General features: G+C 37.6%; 1 protein-coding gene across 2 annotated transcripts; it reads left to right on the top strand.

The window, feature by feature from the left end:
• Positions 1-51: 51 nt before the first annotated feature.
• LOC137741176 (THO complex subunit 2) lies at positions 52-19,425 on the top strand. 2 transcript variants are annotated; one of them, XR_011069221.1, is made up of 33 exons: positions 52-364; positions 457-582; positions 701-742; positions 894-953; positions 1,085-1,147; positions 1,650-1,730; positions 2,102-2,170; positions 2,258-2,305; positions 3,174-3,242; positions 3,321-3,454; positions 4,712-4,787; positions 5,203-5,396; positions 6,115-6,195; positions 6,480-6,690; positions 6,806-7,042; positions 7,129-7,209; positions 7,353-7,472; positions 7,907-7,966; positions 9,111-9,238; positions 11,648-11,744; positions 11,850-11,978; positions 12,124-12,227; positions 12,542-12,722; positions 12,948-13,129; positions 13,292-13,898; positions 14,058-14,162; positions 14,524-14,679; positions 14,764-14,844; positions 14,924-15,361; positions 16,688-17,827; positions 18,506-18,819; positions 19,016-19,129; positions 19,223-19,425. XR_011069221.1 is itself a non-coding variant. In XM_068480984.1 (32 exons), the coding sequence occupies exons 1-32, from the start codon at positions 230-232 to the stop codon at positions 19,077-19,079; spliced, it is 5,613 nt and encodes a 1,870-aa protein (XP_068337085.1). In that variant the 5' UTR covers positions 53-229; the 3' UTR covers positions 19,080-19,425. The 2 variants fall into 2 exon arrangements, 1 of the variants encoding a protein (XP_068337085.1); XM_068480984.1 differs by having other exon boundaries at positions 53-364; positions 19,016-19,425.
• Positions 19,426-19,755: the final 330 nt, after the last annotated feature.

Genomic DNA, 19,755 nt, shown 5'->3' with positions numbered 1-19,755 from the left:
TCCAATTTGCACATTGACCCCATTTGCTTCCACATTAAGGTAATCGTGATTAAGTCAATCACAGTACATAACAACCCGAAACGTAAAGGAAAATCCCCTCTTGTCCAACTGCGCTATACTTGTAACCAAACATAGGGCTAGGGCTAGGGTTCCTCCGTCGTTGTAGTTTTCTACCGGCCGAAAATTGAAGTACTCGAGCTCCGCTCTCAGTAGAATTTTGCATACGACCATGTCTCTCCCGCCCGTAGAGCGTGCGTACGTCACAGATGATTGCCTTCGTCAATGGAAGAATGGAAACCCTAGTTTCAAGCTCCCGGACCCTGTTCCGATGCTTCGATTTCTCTACGAGCTCTGTTCCACCATGGTAAGCTCAATGTGCCCGCCCACTTTTCGTGTCTTCAATTTTGGTACTTACTAGGGTTTTGGATTGAATTTTGTGTGCGCTCTGATTGCTAGGTATGTGGGGAACTGCCGCTTCACAAGTGTAAAGCGGCCTTGGATTCGGTTGAGTTCTCCGACGAGGTTTCGGACCAAGACTTGCCTTCCTGTTTTGTGGATATCATCACCCAATTGTCTCAAGATGTGAGTTCTTCGTAATTTGGTTTGCCAAGTGTGTGATTATTGTGCAAGATTGAGAAATAGATGAATTTGGGTTTAAATGTGTGATTATTTGACCCGTGCACGTTCGCTTCGTTTGCAGATTAGAATGCCTGGAGAGGATCGTGCTCGTCTAGTAAAATTGGTTAGTACTTTGGTCATTTGAAAAGTAGGAGTCTTGTACCATATTGGTGTTCATTGCCTTCTTGCTACTTCACTGCTCTAGTCATTAATAGTACTTTTTTATTGGTGTGTCTTCACTGTTTGTAATTGTTCAGTTGTTTTCTCTTTATCAGGCCAAATGGCTGGTGGAATCTTCCTTAGTTCCGTTGAGACTTTTCCAGGAGCGCTGTGAGGTGAGCACTCATCCTTTATACTAGTTTACGGATGGTTATCTGGTCATGGTTTTTTCTTCGTTGGGCTCGATCTCTGCTTTCTTTTACTTGTATGAAATAGAACTTATGCATATATGCTTTATAAATTGTAGGAAGAATTTTTGTGGGAGGCTGAAATGATCAAGATAAAGGCTCAGGAATTGAAGAGTAAAGAGGTAATGAGATCATTACTGTGTGGCTATATGCTTAGATGATGGGGGCCTTACCCATAATATGAGCAGATGTTATGTTGTAGTTCACCTTATAACAATGTGTCATACTCACACGAGCTTGTCCAAAAAGAATCTTGCTTTACCCTGGTAAACTTATAATTTCTTTTATCTGATGAAGGGCCGTGTTGATGCTCATTCTATTTACCTTGCACTGTTTTGTTTGTATATTTTCTTGTCAATTGATAATAACATGAACTTTTGGATGAATCAACCTGTGACACTAGTTGTTAAAGGTAAATATAAGTTCAATACGTTGCTTGAACAAATAAAGCTCGGAATTGTGTGTAATGACTTGCATGATCCCTAAGTTCCTTACAAAGTATGGCATGCTAAGTTTACTATGAAAAGCATCTTATGTAACAAGTTTATTACCTAAATATCAATACGTTGATGCAGTAGTCTGGGAATACCATAAAATTTAATTTGCACTTGATTTCAATTTCAGGTCAGAGTAAATACCCGTCTTCTATATCAGCAAACAAAATTTAACCTTCTCCGAGAAGAGAGCGAGGGCTATGCCAAGCTGGTATGATTATTGTTGATGATCTTTTCGAAGTTGTTCAGTTTTCTACAATATTCTTTTCACAACAATCTTCCCTTACTGGTTTCGAGTGCTTGCTGGTTTTCTTGTGGGAAAAAAAAGATAATTGTCTTGTCAATTCTATCTTTTGTATTTGGATTTATTTACAAGTGCTGCTCCTCTCAAATGTGTTGTGTTTCTCCATTTTTGTTTACTTCCATTCCACGGAGAAGTCACAATTAAGTTGTATATTATTAGTATGATTTTAATGTTTGTGTTGTCCTCTCTTTAGGTGCACCTTGGTTGAAGTATGTGCTTTAATTTACCCAGATTTGAGAAATTTAATCATGTATATTTCATTGTTTGTCCATTTGTAGGTTACTCTTCTTTGCCAAAACTCAGAAACTTCATCACACAATGCAGCAGCAACAATAGGAATTATAAAGGTGTAGATTTTAAGTCCTGTTTTCTCTACAATTTTTTTGCTTCTTTATATATACTTTTCAACTTTCTAATTAGATTGGTTTGTGCAGTCATTAATTGGGCATTTTGATCTGGACCCAAATCATGTTTTCGATATTGTAAGTTGTCGCTGTTTACCTTAGTTGTACTTTTTTCTTTCTATATAGCCTGTATTATTTTGGGAGACAATAGTTGGCTTCTGATGTATCAGGAGGAGTGTTGAGAATATCGCGTTTAAGAATGGGAAAAACAGAATGTACAAGGAAATCACGAAACAAAATAACCAAGATGAACAACCCCGAGAATTAACGTGGTTAGGCTATATGTGCCTATGTCCACGGGGTGGGAACAACTATCTTTCACTATATCAATAATGAGTACAACCAATAATCTTGCCAAGTCTCTAGAATTAAGAACTTGATGATAAACCTGAAAGAACAAGAACAAGAAATACACTCTTTATCTCTTTTCTTTTCTCTCACACACACTTTGCCCTTACAATATTCTCTCACTCTAATCCCTTGAGTGGTATACAAAATATTGTTTTGCTCCGATTCAAAACTAGTACAATAGCTCCTTTATATAGACATAATAAAGGTCTTCTTCAATAAGGATTACTAATCCTAATTGGAATCTAGTTATGAATCTTTCTCCAATTGAGAAACTAACTCCAATTGGGAAAAACAATTTAATCCTCTAAGATTATAATTCCTAATAGCCTTGGTACAACTCATCATGGGCGGGAACAACCCAACAAGGAGTTCTTTGTTTTGTTTCAAATTTTATGTATTTATTTTAATTTTGGGCAAGTGTCCACTTCTAGATGAGGCACATCTCCATATAGAGGGGAGCTCCTCATGATGCATCAGTAGCAAGTACCTGTCCTTTTTTTGACAGAAGCAAGTACTGTCCTTTCTCTGATGCATTTAATAAGAATTTGGAGTTCTAATCTATATCACTATTTACCTTCCATACTTTTGTTATTAGGTTTTGGAGTGCTTTGAACTTCAACCAGATAGTGATGTCTTTTTGGAGCTGATACCAATTTTTCCAAAGGTAAGGATATTCTATTGACGAAGTTAAAGCTGTATTCTCTAGTTCAAAAATCTTTAATTGACGTTACATCTTTTGCAGTCTCATGCTTCACAAGTCCTTGGTTTCAAATTTCAATACTATCAGCGTTTGGAAGTAAATAGTCCAGTACCATTTGGACTTTATAAGCTAACAGCTTTGCTGGTGAAAGAGGACTTTATTGATCTTGATAGCATGTGAGTTTTCCTTTGTTTACTTTGGTATTTGATAGGAAAACCATATTTTTTGCTAAGTTTCCTTTATCTTGATTCAAGCATGGATAATGTTACCTCTTGGAACACATGAAACAGCAATGGCAGTACCAGTATGAGACATAGACTTGGCACCCATGGCCTGTGTTCAGCTTTAGTAAGGACAAGTGCAGCCTAGTGTCCTTGATACCCCGAGGGAATCGTGGACACTACAAGATTTATGGTTTTCGGTAGTGCGACACTACCACCATGGGCCATATGTCCAAATTGGTTTTAGCATGGATTCAGTTGTTCTCATAATTACATTTGTAAGCTGATAGGAATGGTTGGGAGCTAAATTGCTTTTGCAAAGCAGTAATTACTAATAGATTTCATATGCCTGCTGCCATCAATCACTATGTTTATGTAGCAGCCATATTTATCAGTATGTATAAACTCTCTGTTCCTTGTCATGGCCAATGGGCTCTTTCTTAGTACTTAAGTACAAAAGCTGGTAAGCTTAAGGATCGGCTTGTGTGCTATCAATGTTTTAAAAAACCCTGCCCAAAATGATGTCATTTTGGGGTTTGGGTAGGTTCTTTTTTTCAAAAGATAAAAAAAAGGCCTAGTGGAACACCTTAGGCGCCTATGTGCACCTTGACCACGTCTAGGCGAGTTTAAGCCTACTCCCGCTGGGCTGAGGCGTTTTCATCATCACCCGGCCTCCAAAGCTGCCTAGGCGCGCCTTAAGGTGCATTTTTTAAACAGTGTACTATACATAGAGTCCTCATGGTATGATGGCACCCAGTTGCGACACATCTTTCTTAGGGGTCCATGAGTCAATATTGAGGGTTGTGGTGCTTCTGCTGCATGTGCAGTTTGACCTAGATGCTAGACCTTAACAGTGATTGAACCTAAGGTTGTGTCAATTTTGGTATTGTGTTTATGAGTGCAAGGTTTATAATGGATATTTCTTAGTTGTAAATATGCATGGAGCTAGAGGAGGATTAAGATATGTTTGAACCACTTGGAGTGTAGAATTAGTTCATGTTTATGTCCACCTGTACATCTTTTAGCTTGATTGTGGTTGGTTAAGCTATATATATATATACATCTTAGAATCATTGTTATGTGTGCTACTGTGCTGTTGATTATCTGCTTTTCAGTTTCCGTGATGATCTGAATTAGAGTTCTAGTTGTGCTGGGCTTGCTGGTTTTTTATTTATTTATTTTTAAATTAAATTAAATTTATGTCTTTGACAGATATGCTCATCTACTTCCCAAGGACAATGAGGCATTTGAGCATTATAGTGCTTTCTCTTCCAAGCGACTTGATGAGGTAAAATTTTTTCTTTTTTGGTGAAAAATGAGATATAACTTATTAAATGTATGAAATATGGATGATTATCAGATCGGATATATATATGTGTGTGTGTGTGTGTGTGTAATTGTGGAGTTTCTTGGAATGGTTATCAATGCATGAGGCCATAACTTATTTTGATTCTACATGTTATGTTTCAGCTATATGTTATGTGCTTTCTTTTCCCAACAAAAAATTTTAGGGCATTGATTGACTAGAGAATTGTGTATATTTTGTCCCGTGGATTCTACTTTTTTGTTGAGTGTTCATGTGTTTTGTCATTTAGTTATGGTGATGGCTTTACTTGCTTATTTAACACACCTTCAAAATCCCCTTCCTTTTATACAAAAGACTTGGCCTTTTTATTTTGACATGAACATCTGGTCTTTTGCAGGCTAATAAAATTGGTAAAATAAATCTTGCTGCAACCGGGAAGGATCTGATGGATGATGAGAAACAAGGAGATGTGACAATAGATTTTTTTGCCGCTTTAGACATGGAAACAGGTGCAGTTTGTGAGCGGTCTGCAGAGTGTGAAAATAATCAAACTTTGGGCTTGCTTACTGGTTTTCTTTCCGTAGATGACTGGTATGCTTGTTTGTACTTGGAACTTCTAGCTCCCAGCTGTTCCCCCTAAATGATTCCTGAGTTTATACTTATTTTCTCTTTTCTTGTTTACATCTATTATTATAATGTAAGCTGCTGGCTTAAGTTGCCCCTTTCTTGAGCCTATTAGTTGTCTGTTTTGCGGTTGTATCCTACTTTGAAGGGTACTTTTCCAATTGTTGTGTCATTTGTTTAATGAAATCGTTTATGAAATAGAGGTTCTTGTGTTTCCTTGTTGATGATTCTTTTTAATTTTCTCATGTGAAAATTTTGTGAAGGTATGGTTTACATGTTTTCAACAGTATTGGTGATCATTGGACCCTGTTGTATACTGTATAGTACTCAATACATTTTGTGAACCAACATGCTTTCAGTTGAGTGGAAGTTCACAACATTAGGGCTTGGAAATTATGTGAAAAGCTAAAATGGTGTGTACTTATTGTTCTGCATAAACAATAAACATTGAGAACTTCTAACCAGCCCTTTGTTGGCTGTCTGCATAAAAGATTGGTATTTGATTTTTGTTTCGAATGCATATAATACACACAAAGGTGGATGTCTTAAAGTCTGTTCCAAAAATATTATGTATCCAGCTTGTTGAAGCTTATAACTGATTTCACCTTTGTACACTGGGTTTAGTAGCTTTTATTTTGTATTCATTTTAAAGTATCTCATTTGTTACTTTACTTTCTCTCATCAGGTACCATGCACATCTACTATTTGAGCGGCTCTCACCTCTCCATCCTGTTGAACATATTCAAATCTGCGACAGCTTGTTTAGGTAAATTTTAATGTATTTTCTTTCACTCTACGTTCGTTTTATGCTATGAGCTAATTGTGTATCTGTTTATTTGGTCGGATGTGCTCTCATAAAGATGTATGCACAAAAAACACACAAATGCACATAGGTGGCTGATTGTGCATAATTTCTTTGAGCACACTTGAAAAGTTAATTAACTTGGCTTTCTGTAGCCTTCTTCTGTTGTGCATGGTCATTCTTAGCTTTGGCTGTTCATCTACTTTTGTTTTTTTTTTTTATAATAATTATTTGATTCTTGAGTCCAGGCTCATTGAAAAATCAATCTCTTCTGCTTATGACACTGTTCGTCGAGCACATCTTCCAATATTTGGGGCTTCCTCAGGAACTAGTATTGATGTGATGAATACAGAAAATGCATCAATCCATGGATCATTTATAGAACTTCCAAAAGAACTTTTTCAGATGCTTGCTTGTTCTGGACCATATCTTTATCGTAATACTTTGTTGCTGCAGAAGGTGCAATTATCTATTTCTAATGTTCTTGATTTGTCTATTTGAGTTATATCTCCTAATGACCTAAGAGTTGACTATGTGTCTGTTGGTCTTTGTCACTGTCTCTCTTTTGGAGTAGGTATGTAGAGTATTGAGAGGTTATTACTCGTCTGCGCTTCAGCTTGTAAACAGTGGTGAAGGAGTCATAGATCCCAATCATGTTTTTGGAGGTAATCCTCGTCTGCATCTTAAGGAAGCAAGGTCAAGGATAGAGGAAGCTTTGGGAACATGTCTACTTCCTTCTTTACAATTGGTACCTGCAAATCCAGCTGTTGGACAGGAGATCTGGGAAGTGATGAATCTACTTCCCTATGAGGTTTGCCTTACATCAGTCATTTGATACTTCAGTTGAGAATTTATTTTGTGGTAGACACTCTTGCTAAATGAATTTTGTCTTCTTAGGCGCGGTATCGTTTATATGGTGAGTGGGAGAAAGAAGATGAGCAGATTCCTATGGTTTTAGCTGCAAGACAAACAGCCAAGGTACATCATAAATATTCGTCTTGAATCTCCTGGGCTTTCTGAATATGCTTGCATTTACTCTTGTGTTATATCGTATGTTGCAACTTGCAAGTTTGATTCCCTAAAAGCATCATTGGTATGCCTTTTTCTTTTTCTTTTTGTAGTTGGACACAAGAAGAATTTTGAAACGGCTTGCAAAAGAAAATTTGAAGCAGCTGGGTCGGATGGTTGCAAAATTAGCTCACGCAAATCCAATGACTGTACTAAGAACAATTGTTCATCAGGTCTTATCTTATTGATGAATATACCGTTGCCTATTTTTTTGGAATCTTCAATTTCATTTTTTTTGGCATTTGAATTTTTTGTGCACGGAGGTGTTATTAATCTCTTGATATTTTCTGGGCGGAAAGGAATATGAGGGTGTTGAGAATGTGTTAGGAGTGTTTATGGTGTTTTTGGGCTTGTTTGTGGGCATCTGAAGCTTTTGATTTAGGGAGTTAACTTTCTCTGTATTTTGTCAGATTATTTTGTAGCTATTTGGATATTCTGTTTCTATCTTGGTGAATTTCTCATATCATCTTGTTGCTTAGGTTTCTTGTTTTGTTTTCTGCCAGAAGTGGAATCCTTGTTGGCTAATTTGTACTGATCTACTTTTATTTTTAATGAATAATTCTGTTAATTTTAAAGGCATTTATTAATATCTTGGCACAACCCGCAGATTGAGGCGTACAGAGATATGATTGCTCCTGTTGTAGATGCATTTAAGTATTTGACTCAGGTGTGAATTTCTCTTTTATTGTGTTAGTATTTTTTTTTTTTTCCTTCACTCCTATTACTGTTTAGACTGTTAATAATATCTAGCTACATATCAGCCCTCTGTTTCTTGACCCTTCTGTTATCTTACCCATAATAATTATCCTGATGATTCCTCTGATTATTAGGCCAATCCTGTGGTTTGTACTTGTAGGACAATTTTGTGTGAAATTTTGTCTATTGAGCACATTGATGCATGCAACACGTGTTTCCATGCATGCCATTCTGTACCCAACTCTTGTGCATTCTTTATGCAAAGAACTTATATTTGATTGCTATTGTCAAACATTATTTGACACTACTTGATATTCTCCTTAGTGACATCGAAACAAATTTGACACTTCTTCATATGCCTTTTACCTTAATAATTATGTATGACTATTTCTTGGCCAGTCATCCACTTAGTGATCTCTAATCTAGCTCTTAATGGAAATTTTCTGGTCCTTGGAAACACCATATAGGTGTAAATATTGTAATTGTCATCATAATTACCTTTTGGATTCTGAGAGATCTATTAATGGAATTTTAGAACGGGTCATACTATGTCATACCTGAGTTTTCGAACTAGTCATGCTGACATTGGTGCATGATTATTACCAGTACGGTACTTATCCTGAAAGATTTCAATTGTGATTTTTTGTTTGTTTGTCATTTCTCAGAAGGATGCCTCAATTATATGAATTTATAGTAGTCATAGCCAATAATTTAAACCTATAATCTTTAGAGTCTTGACTTAGATTCCTTGGAGGCTACAATAATTTTGATTTTTCCGACATATGGCCTTAAGTATCATTGGAATAGTATTCCTCAAATTCATTTTCATCTTTAGGGCATTGCAGGGCACTTCAGAAGCATACTTCTTGATATGTACTTTGTGGTTGGCTCAGTTTTTAACTTTTTCAGCATGATATTTAATTGCATTTCTTGAAACATCATACTCTAGCTTGAGGCATCTTTTTGCTGAATAGCCATCATTCTATCTGGTTTATGACGTTCCTTGTCCACTTATTGCATTTGGCTTTCTTGTTTGGGTGTATATATAAGCGTTCCATATTTTAAACCTGTGATTTCTTTCTTATTCTTTCTTATATGCATGTTTTTCTGTACAGCTGGAGTATGACGTTTTGGAATATGTTGTCATTGAGCGTCTGGCTCAAGGAGGTCGTGACAAGCTAAAAGATGATGGACTTAATTTGTCAGACTGGCTTCAATCTTTGGCTTCATTTTGGGGTCACTTGTATGTCTTTTTTTCTTATTGTTTCTGTCTTTTTAAATACGTTTGTTTTGAAATACTGTATTCTCTTACGCTACTTAGTAGGTTAAATGTGTTGGCCTATTTTTTGGGTTTTGTGCAATTTGATTATTCTTGAGCTCTGTTTGTTTATTATCGATCTACATCACTTTCTTTTCCCTCTTACCTTTTTCTAGCATTGATTATTTGATGGAATTTATGCTTGTTTTCACCGCCATACAGTCTAGATATATTCTTGGATACTTCCCTTCAGTTTCCTCGTTGCGGATTATCATGGTGTTGGGGAATTTATTGAAGAATAAGAAAGATTTGTTGGAATTATTTGTTGGGTACGATTTTGAAAGGATCTTTGGGGGGGGCAAAGAACTCTAGGAAGCCTAATTCAAAGACTATTTTCTGTTGAGATTTAAAGATTCAAACATTTATAGGTTTGTGGTCTGTTTTATTTCCGACATAGTTGGGACTTTGGTTTCGGGAGAATTCTGAATAAGGCAGAGGTGAAGGAACTGTCTGCATACTAGTGTTGTGTAGAAAGTGTGCACCTTTCTCAAAGTACACCAAATTCTAGGAAATGGATGTTAGACGCTTAGGATCGTACAAGTGTTTTTTCAGATTTCCTTTTGACAAGCCTGTTCCATCTTGTCAGATACCGGTCTTCATCCCTTTCATTTTCCTCTTACCTTTTTTCTAGCATTGAACGTTTGATGGCATTTATGCCTCTTTTCACTGCTATACAGAGTCTAGATATATTGTTGGATACTTCCCTTCAGTTTCCTCATTGCGGATTATCCTGGTGTTGGGAATTTATTGAAAAGAAGAAAGATTTGCTAGAAATTGGCTTTTGGGATTCCATTTGGAGGAGGAAGCTTTATCGCGTTCTGTGGTCAGAAGCAAATATGGGATAGGCCTCAACGGTTGGGATAACCAAGCTGGTGGAAAAGGTTAAAGGTGGAATCCATGGAAAGATGCTTCTCATTACTCTAACCTTTTCTATTGTGCTGGAATTATTTGTTGCTTGTGGGTGGTGCCAGGGTAAGATTCTGAAAGGATCGTTGGGTGGGGAAAGAACTCTAGGAATAATTCAAAGACTATTTGCAGCTGAGATGTAGAGATTCGAACATTTCCAGGCTTGTGGTTTGTTTTATTTCCCACATAGTTGGGACTTTGGCTTCGGGAGAATTCTGAATAAGGCAGAGTTGGAGGAACTGTCTGCATACTGTTGTTGTGTAAAAACCGTGCACCTTTCTCACAGTAGGCCAAGTTCTAGGAAATGTATGTTAGATGCTCAGGATCATTCAAGTGTTTTGTCAGATTTCTTTTTGACAAGCAAAATGTTACTTCTTTTCAACCTTTAGGGCAGACTTGGAAACAATCAAAAGTGAAACATTTTTCGTATGGCTTGTGGCACGTTGGTAAAGTCAATACTTGCAATATGGTTCAAAGGAGGAGACCTTTATTCCTAACTCTACTGTTTGAAAAGCACAAGGTGGCTGGGAGGGTAAAAAAGCTAAAGTGGTCGGGGTATGTATAGTTTAGAATGTCATAAGGAGTCGGATTGAGGTGCTCTGGGAAAAAGAGAAAAGTTTCGGTCTTGTCTTTTGGGCTCAGTTTCGGTGGAATTCAAGAATTCTATCTACTTAGATTGGAAAGCATCTGTGCATTGATGGATGGTTACAGTTGATTTTTCTTGTGGTCTATGGTTTACTTGTAATTGTCTCACCTTGTACCTTTAGTTTGATGATTGTTCTTGTAAAAGTTGAGATTTTAGTTTTAGTTTTTATATCCTTTGCTGTGGATTTCTTGTTTGCAGATTGTAATTTCCATTTCATTAATAAAATTTGGTATCTTCGAAAAGAAAAAGGCCGTATCAATGGATCTGGGAATATGTGGAAACTGAAAGGGGGAATTCCGATTAGAGTGTCTAAATAGACAATATATTTGCTAAATTAGCTTTTACCCCTTCATATTGTATGGAGATATAATTTCTAGCCACTGGTCTAAAGACTTAAAATTCTCTTCACATAGTTTACTGTAACAATATTTTTATTTTACATTTTGTTTATGGGATTCTTAAGGAATATTTTTGGGTTCAATTTATGGATCAATTCGTCAAGTTTTCTTAACCCTTTGATATGTACTTCTTTGTTTATTTTCTTGATTTATGCTGTGTCCTTTCTGTTTTTTTCCACTTTTTAGTTTCTTCTCAACTCATATAAAATTTATTGATATAGGTGATGAATGTGTAGTTATAACATAGTTCCTATTTCTTTTTCCCTTCAAGATGGTTGTTATTATATATTTTTATTTCTTCTTGGTTTTTCATTTTGGAATTAAGTTAAATATGTCATTTAACTTTTAAGAAAGCTGACTAACTCAGTTTTTTGTTTTATTTAGGTGTAAGAAATACCCATCTATGGAATTGAGGGGGCTTTTCCAGTATCTTGTGAACCAACTAAAAAAGGGCCAAGGAATTGAACTGGTTCTCCTCGAGGTATTTACCAGGTTCAGTGGTTATAGTGTTATACCAGCAATTTCGTATGATTATTCCTTATGCTTTCCTGCTGACGAAGTGAATTTCGCGGATGATATATATCAGGAGCTTATTCAGCAAATGGCAAATGTCCATTACACTGAGAATCTGACTGATGATCAACTGGATGCCATGGCAGGCAGTGAGACGCTGCGTTATCAGGCAACTTCTTTCGGTGTTACTCGTAATAACAAGGTGCCTTGTAATGTTTGATTGTATTAGATGTGATGTTAAACCAGTAATGCATGTTATGATGTTTGAGATGACCTGTAATGCATGGTATGATGTTTGAGTTGCCTAAATTTGAAGATGTTAATGTTCATTTTAATATTGATAACAGGCACTAATCAAGTCCACCAACAGGCTAAGAGACTCACTGCTACCAAAGGATGAATCCAAGTTGGCAATCCCCCTTCTAATACTTCTTGCTCAGCATCGTTCTGTGTAAGGCTGAAGAGCTTATTTGCTTGCTTCTTTATTTTTTTTTTCCTGCATTATAATACCAAATGACAATCTTTTCAAGAAGCATTAGTTTTTCTTGATACCAAATATTATTGGTGGTAAGGTATCTTGAAGTTGATTCTGGGTTGGTCATTGTGCAGTTAGACCAATGGCTCTAACATCTTGATAAAACACCTCTCATTTGGGTTTGGCATGACAGTTCTGATTTTGTGCATGCGCCATATGAACACTTTTTTATTTAACGCATGGTAAGTTAGATACCTGACAGTTTATTTATTTATTTATATTAACTGCAGGGTCATAATAGAGGCAAATGCACCTTACATCAAGATGGTTAGTGAACAGTTTGATAGATGTCATGGAACCCTCCTTCAATTTGTGGAATTTCTTTGCAGTGCTGTGACACCGGCATCGGCTTATGCTCAGCTAATTCCTTCGCTTGATGATCTTGTTCACAAATACCATCTTGATCCAGAGGTCGGTCTGTCTGTCTGACTCTCTCTCTCCCTCTCTCTCTCTCTCTCTCTCTCTCTCGATTTATGTTCTTCGATCTGTATATAATCAGAGTGCTTGGTTTGTAAATTTCATAATCGTAATCTTTGAATCTATTTACAATTAAGTGTTGATTTTTTAATTACAGTTTCTACAATAGCATAAATCTTTTACCTATACATGGTTTTCACTGTTTTCTCCATGACATAGGTTGCTTTCTTAATTTATCGTCCTGTAATGAGGCTTTTCAAGTGCCAAGGGAGTTCTGATGTCTTCTGGCCTCTAGACAATATTGACACTCAAAGTATCACGTCTGCAAGTTCAGAGTCTGAAGCTACAGAGCATTCTGGAAATGTGGTTCTGGATCTTGGGTCTCCATGGAAGCCTATAACGTAAACTTTTTAGTGTGCTTTCTGTTGTTTTATTTATTGCATTTGCACTCATCTTGACGTGAAAGATTATTGTCATCTAGTTATTTTTGCAGACAGGAGGAATTCCCTTGTTTTTCCTAACTGATTTGTGTTTCTATGCTATATTTATATAATTGCAAGCAGGTGGTCGGATCTTCTTAGTACTGCTGAAAGGATGCTGCCTTCAAAATCCTGGAATAGCCTGTCACCTGATCTCTATACTACATTTTGGGGGCTCACGCTCTATGATCTTTATGTCCCTAGAAATTGTTATGAGGCTGAAATTGCAAAGCAGCATGCTGCTCTTAAAGCTCTGGAAGAGATTTCTGATAATTCAAGTTCAGCAATAACCAAACGGAAGAAAGAAAAAGAAAGAATTCAAGAATCCCTAGATCGCCTGACTAGCGAACTCCGTAAGCATGAAGAAAACGTCGCATCCGTTCGTAAACGCTTATCTCGGGAGAAGGACAAATGGTTGAGTTCTTGCCCTGATACTTTGAAGATCAACATGGAGTTCCTTCAGCGTTGTATATTTCCACGCTGTACTTTCAGTATGCCAGATGCTGTGTATTGTGCCATGTTTGTGCACACTCTTCATTCCCTTGGGACACCATTTTTTAACACAGTCAACCACATTGATGTTCTCATCTGTAAAACCTTGCAGCCTATGATATGCTGCTGTACTGAATATGAAGTAGGTAGACTTGGGAAGTTTCTCTGTGAGACGTTGAGGATTGCTTACTATTGGAAGGTGATAGACAATTTTATGTTTTTGTTCTTTGTATTTTGATTTGGTGACACTGATCATACAATTCATGAACATATAAGAGGGTGTACTCAGGCACCAGAAACTGCCATATTCTTTCTCCAATTTATTTTTTGTCTTGCTGATCCTGGTTTTGTCTTCCAGAGCGATGAATCTATTTATGAACGCGAATGTGGAAACATGCCAGGCTTTGCTGTATATTATAGATATCCAAATAGCCAGAGAGTTACTTATGGCCAGTTCATCAAGGTGAGTCCAGGTCTTTTTTATGTCTAAAATTTACTTGGGCTATATTTCCCCAAATAGAAAAAGGGTAAAAAAAAAAATTCCCTATGCCACAAAAGTCACTAAGCAGAGAATGATTACTTTTGGTCTTAAGGTGGAGATTCTGAGTTTCCTTTAAAGGTTTTTGCTAACTCTTGTCCTTCCAAGTAGTTCCTGTTCATTTTTTGATTATGCATAATGTCTGTTTTATCCATATACTCTGAGATTCTAGTTTGAACTTGAACCTTTCTAAAAGTCAAGTTCAAGTTCGTAATTTATCTTGTACCTTAAAGTATTCTATGGTTGCATTTTTTTCTGATGTCCTTGTTTTTCAATTTTGTTATAGGTTCACTGGAAATGGAGTCAAAGGATTACAAAGTTATTGATTCAATGTCTGGAATCAACCGAGTACATGGAAATTCGAAATGCACTCATAATGTTGACAAAAATATCTAGTGTTTTTCCAGTTACTCGAAAAACTGGGATTAATCTTGAAAAACGGGTAAGAGATTTCAAATAGTCATTTGATTTGGTTTTTGTTGCAGTGGCATCATTGTGTCTCTAATTTTTGCCACCTTCCTTGCAGGTTTCCAAGATAAAGGGTGACGAGAGAGAGGACCTCAAGGTGCTGGCAACAGGTGTCTGTGCCTCTCTTGCTGCTAAAAAGGTTTGTGTGAATTTTTGGAGGCATGGTTTTCAGGTTATATATTAACGAATCTTAATAATTTTATGTTTCCCATTTGCAGCCTTCATGGGTTTCAGATGAGGAATTTGGTAACGGACATCTTGATTTAAAGAATGGACAAAATGGGTCAAAGTCTTCTGCTGGTAATTCAATAGCTGCACAGGGTGAACCTATGGGAGGAAGAGTTGGAGCTGTACCCTCCCAACACTCGGATTCAACGAACTCAGGCAAAGACCTGACTCTAAAAAGAAAACTTGTAGATGGGAGGTTGGAAAGAGGTGAAAGTAGCCCAACTGCAAAATCTGATCAAGGGCATGTAAAACTTAAAGCTAGCTCATCGGTGAATGGGTCAGATGCGAAGCCATCAATAACCTCAGCTGCTTTCCAACCTGCAACGGCAAGATCTATTGAAAATAAAAAACAAGTGAATGAATTCTCGAATAAAGCCTCAGATGAAAACATGGGAAAAGCTGCACCAAAGAACTCTACAGAATCTGAGGTATTATGTTGGCCCATAAAAAAAATTCTGTCTTTAACTATTGTATGATTGGGGATATTGGTCACATTCATGCTGTAGTCTAATCAGCATTGTGATGACCGGTTTTAGGTCAGTGCAAGATGAATGTTTGTCTAGTGGAAGAAATTAAGGGTTGTGGTGGCAAAATGCATTTTGCACCGTGGATGGGTAGGAGACAGGAATTTAAAATTTATTATATTTCATTTCCTTCGTTTAGTGCTCCTTGCCATCATTTGCATCATGTTTGCTAAATCAATCAAAGATATTAATGTAGTAAATATGTGGGAATTTTGCATATTGGTAAGGGAGATGAATGCGAAAGGATAGGATTAGGAATGGGGATATCCAAGGTAAAGTAGGAATAGCCGAAATTGAAGATAAGATGAGAGAAAATTGGCTAAGTTGGTTTGGATATGTGAAATGAAGACCTACAGACACTCTGGTTAGAATATGGCAATTACGAGACAGAGGCTCAAGGTCACAGGGGTAGAGGAAGACCTAGGAAGACTTAGGAAAGAGAGACTAGAAAAGACTTGGAGTACTTGGATCAAACGGAAGACTGGCACAAAACCGAGTGCAGTTACGTTCTAGGATTCATACCGCCAACCCTACTAAATGGAATAAGGCTTTGTTGTTGTTGTTGGCAAGGGAAATGAACGACCTTTAAGGAACTTGCTAGACACTCATGTCTGAAATCACCCCACACAAGTTTGTGGGGATGTGGTGAAGCTGATACTTCTGCACTACTTCAGGGTTAAATTTAGATGCAACCAGCAAAGTTCATATGTTTGAACCATATAATATATCTGAGGAGGGCTAGTGCTATAGTGAAAATCTAGCACCCTTGTGGCCCTTCTCACCCTGGTTCTAGGTTCCCCTTTCCCCTTACCCCCTAACTATTGACAAAAAAAAAAATGATCTGTGGTCTGCTTGTATATAGATTATTGGAACATCTGCAATCAAGCTGTATCCTTTCACTTGCTTGAGTTTGTAATGAATGTTGACCCATGTGGTGCTTAAGATTTTATTTCCAAGCCTGGTGTGCATATTGTTGAGTCGTAAAACTTTCCTACTTCCTGCACCCTGGTGTTCACGGATTTGGTATGTAGATTTCATGGCCAAAAGATAAGAGCTAAATGCATAATTTTATTTATTAGTCATGAGTGTTATACCTTGATTGAATCATTTTCTCTACTTCTCCCTCTTTGAGCTTTAGGTTATATTTCCAGCAATTATTTCACCGATATTTTTCTTATTGTCCCACTGTTCTTTTTTTTTTCCTTAAATTTTATTTTCTTTTGTTGACAGTTGAGAGCTCAAGCAAAACGGTCAGTTCCTACTGGATCACTTGCTAAGCCGCTGAAACAAGATGTTGCAAAAGATGATATTAGATCTGGAAAAGCAATTGGCAGAACTTCTAGTATGAGTGACAGAGATATTCCGTCCCATGCATCAGCTGGGACTTCAAATGTTTCCTCTTCCGCCACAGTAAATGGTAACACAGATTCAGCGTCAGCTAAAGGTTCAGCTTCATTTGCGAGGACTGACATTCATGGTACTGAATCAAAGGTGGAGGTTGCAGCTGCAAAATCTTCGAATACAAGGATTTCTGCTCCGAAGGAAGATGGTGGTGAAAATTCTGATGCACCAAGGCCCCATTCTTCTCGACTTGTCCACTCTCCTAGGCATGATAATTCTGCTGCTGCTTCAAAATCTAGTGATAAGCTGCAAAAGAGAACCAGTCCTGAAGAAACTGACAGACAGAGCAAACGGCGGAAAGGGATAACTGAAGTGAGAGATTTTGAGGGCGAAGCTCGAGTGTCAGACCGAGAGAGGTCTGTTGATGCTCGACTGTTGGATCCTGAAAACTCAGGTACTGATCATCAAAGTGTTCACAAGGCCACTGATAAGCCTTCTGACCGGTCCAAAGATAAGGGCAATGAAAGACATGAAAAGGATTATAGGGAAAGATTGGAGCGTCCTGAAAAGTCGCGTGGAGATGATTTGAATGAGAGATCCAGGGACAGGTCAATGGAGAGACATGGAAGGGAGCGTTCAGTAGAGAAACTTCAGGAGAGGGGTATGGATAGGAATTTGGATAGACTTCCTGACAAATCTAAGGATGACAGAGGTAAAGTAAGGTACAATGATGTATCAGCGGAAAAATCTCATGTTGATGATCGATATCATGGACAAAGCTTACCTCCACCACCACCCTTACCTCCTCACATGCTTCCACATTCTGTTAGTTCTGCTAAAAGAGATGAAGATGAAGATAGAAGGTTTGGAACTACAAGGCATACTCAGAGGCTTTCCCCGAGGCATGATGAGAAGGACCGTAGACGATCTGAAGATAATTCCTTAATTTCTCAAGATGATTCAAAACGTAGAAGAGAAGATGATTTTCGAGAAAGAAAGCGCGAAGATCGTGAGGGGCTGTCAATAAAGGTATGCCCCGATATGCTAGTTGTTTTTAGTTTCATTTGAGGCACTTCCTTACAATATATCAGAATAAGTGGTTCCATATTCAGTCATTATTGACTCTTTCCGTTCTGATTATAACACCATATGTTAAATTGATGCCTAAAATAAGTGTAATTAGTAATATCTCGATGTAATTGTCAAGACATGTGCTTTTGTCCCCTATATTTATCATAGTTGGTCAAAAGGCCTTGTTTTTCGCAATCACAGTTCACTTTCCTTGTGTTATACCACATTTACCATTATGTGCGACTATCAGTTTTAGTAGCTTCGCTATCACGCCAAGTGCTATGTAATTTTTAGTACTTTACATGCCTCTACTCTTCAAGTATAGATTTTAGGGCCACATAAGCATGCGTTTGTTCATTGAGAACTTGCTGTTTTTTTAGTTTGTCAAGTTTTCTATGTATACACATTATTTGCGAATTTAATAGGTCCATTATCAGTTATTAGTTAGGCATTTTTTTGGCATTCCATGTCCACTCCTAATTTCTCAACATCTCAAGTTTTTCATGATTCAATACTTAGAACAGTTGAGGGTACCTGAGGCACGCACTTAGTTCAAACTACAAATGGAATTCTCATTAGTTTCATTGTACATGAGGTGTGATTTTTTATGTTTATGCTTTACTCTTTTCTGTATAGGTAGAGGAGCGGGAACGGGAGAGGGAGAGAGAGAGGGAGAAAGCAACCCTCTTGAAGGAGGATACAGATGCAACTGCGGCTTCTAAGAGGCGGAAACTTAAAAGAGAGCATCTGCCTTCCGGTGAAGCAGGTGAGTATTCACCAGTTCCCCCTCCACCTCCTCTTTCAATTAGTTTGTCCCAGTCATACGATGGAAGGGATAGGGGAGACCGAAAAGGACCCATTGTCCAGCGGTCAGGTTACTTGGAGGAACCAAGTCCGAGGATTCATGGTAAAGAAGTACCCAGCAAAATGGCTCGTCGTGACACTGACCCGTATCCTTAATGTCAATGTTTCATGTCATTCTGCATATAATAGATAATTGCTAAATGCTGAGAACATACATTCACGAATACATGTATCATCGTGACACTGATTTATGATTATCATGATATGCATATACTTTTTGCCATTCTGTTTTGAGTTATGCAATCGTGTATCGGATAGTAGAACTCCTTAACTATGTCCCAGGATGTATGAATGGGAGGATGAGAAAAGGCAAAGAGCTGAACAAAAGCGAAGGCATCGGAAGTGATGTGCGTAGGGTTTTGGTCACTTGTGGTACATCCACCTCCTCTTAATGTGGTGAGTTTCGTTCTTTTGGTTTGTGACAGATCGGTTGGTAGTAGAAGCAAAGGCACGGGAAGTGATGTGCTGAAACTCTTTGGTTTGTTACAGATCTGTTGTGGTAATTTCTTTCATGGCAAACGGCCTTTCGTCCTAACGTCACTATTGGGTAGTGATAATTTCATTCTTGTCATGATGTACAATATTGTAAATTCCGCAAGTGTACAGAGTTGAAGTAAAATTATCTGTACCTTGGAACTTTGTAAGGAAAATCGGGAAGCTCCGAGTTCTGTCGATAAACGTTCCATTTTTTCTGTCGATAAATGTTCCATTTTTAGATTTCGTTTTTCATATTTTGTTAACGGCAATGGTCCCTGTAGATTGGTGTGTGTGCAAAACACGATAACTCTCAGATCAGTCGGAGGCTCCTCATAATTTGGAGACTTTTTTGGTCATCTTGAAGAAATGTTAATATTACTGAACGCGAATCCACAAAATCTACAATGTGGTGTGTCGAACGAAAACGAACCTGAACATGATAGGGTTCGAAGATACAACTTGATATAAACGAAAATGATTTGATAATCCTTTTGCCAAATGTGTGATTTTGATGCCTCTATCTTTGTTTTATCAACACGAAACGC

Source organism: Pyrus communis, chromosome 7 (assembly GCF_963583255.1).
Source record: "Pyrus communis chromosome 7, drPyrComm1.1, whole genome shotgun sequence".
NCBI classification, from domain to species: domain Eukaryota; kingdom Viridiplantae; phylum Streptophyta; class Magnoliopsida; order Rosales; family Rosaceae; genus Pyrus; species Pyrus communis.
Note: the sequence above shows the minus strand (reverse complement) of the source record. Positions and strands in the feature narration are given on the sequence as shown.

Bases quoted from the DNA above. Each gene is read 5' to 3' on its own strand.
- LOC137741176 (XM_068480984.1), top strand. From the start codon at position 230: ATGTCTCTCCCGCCCGTAGAGCGTGCGTACGTCACAGATGATTGCCTT. The intron at 743-893 runs GTTAGTACTTTG...TCTCTTTATCAG, and splicing joins GTGCTCGTCTAGTAAAATTG to GCCAAATGGCTGGTGGAATC. The intron at 12,228-12,541 runs GTAAGGCTGAAG...TATTAACTGCAG, and splicing joins CTTGCTCAGCATCGTTCTGT to GGTCATAATAGAGGCAAATG.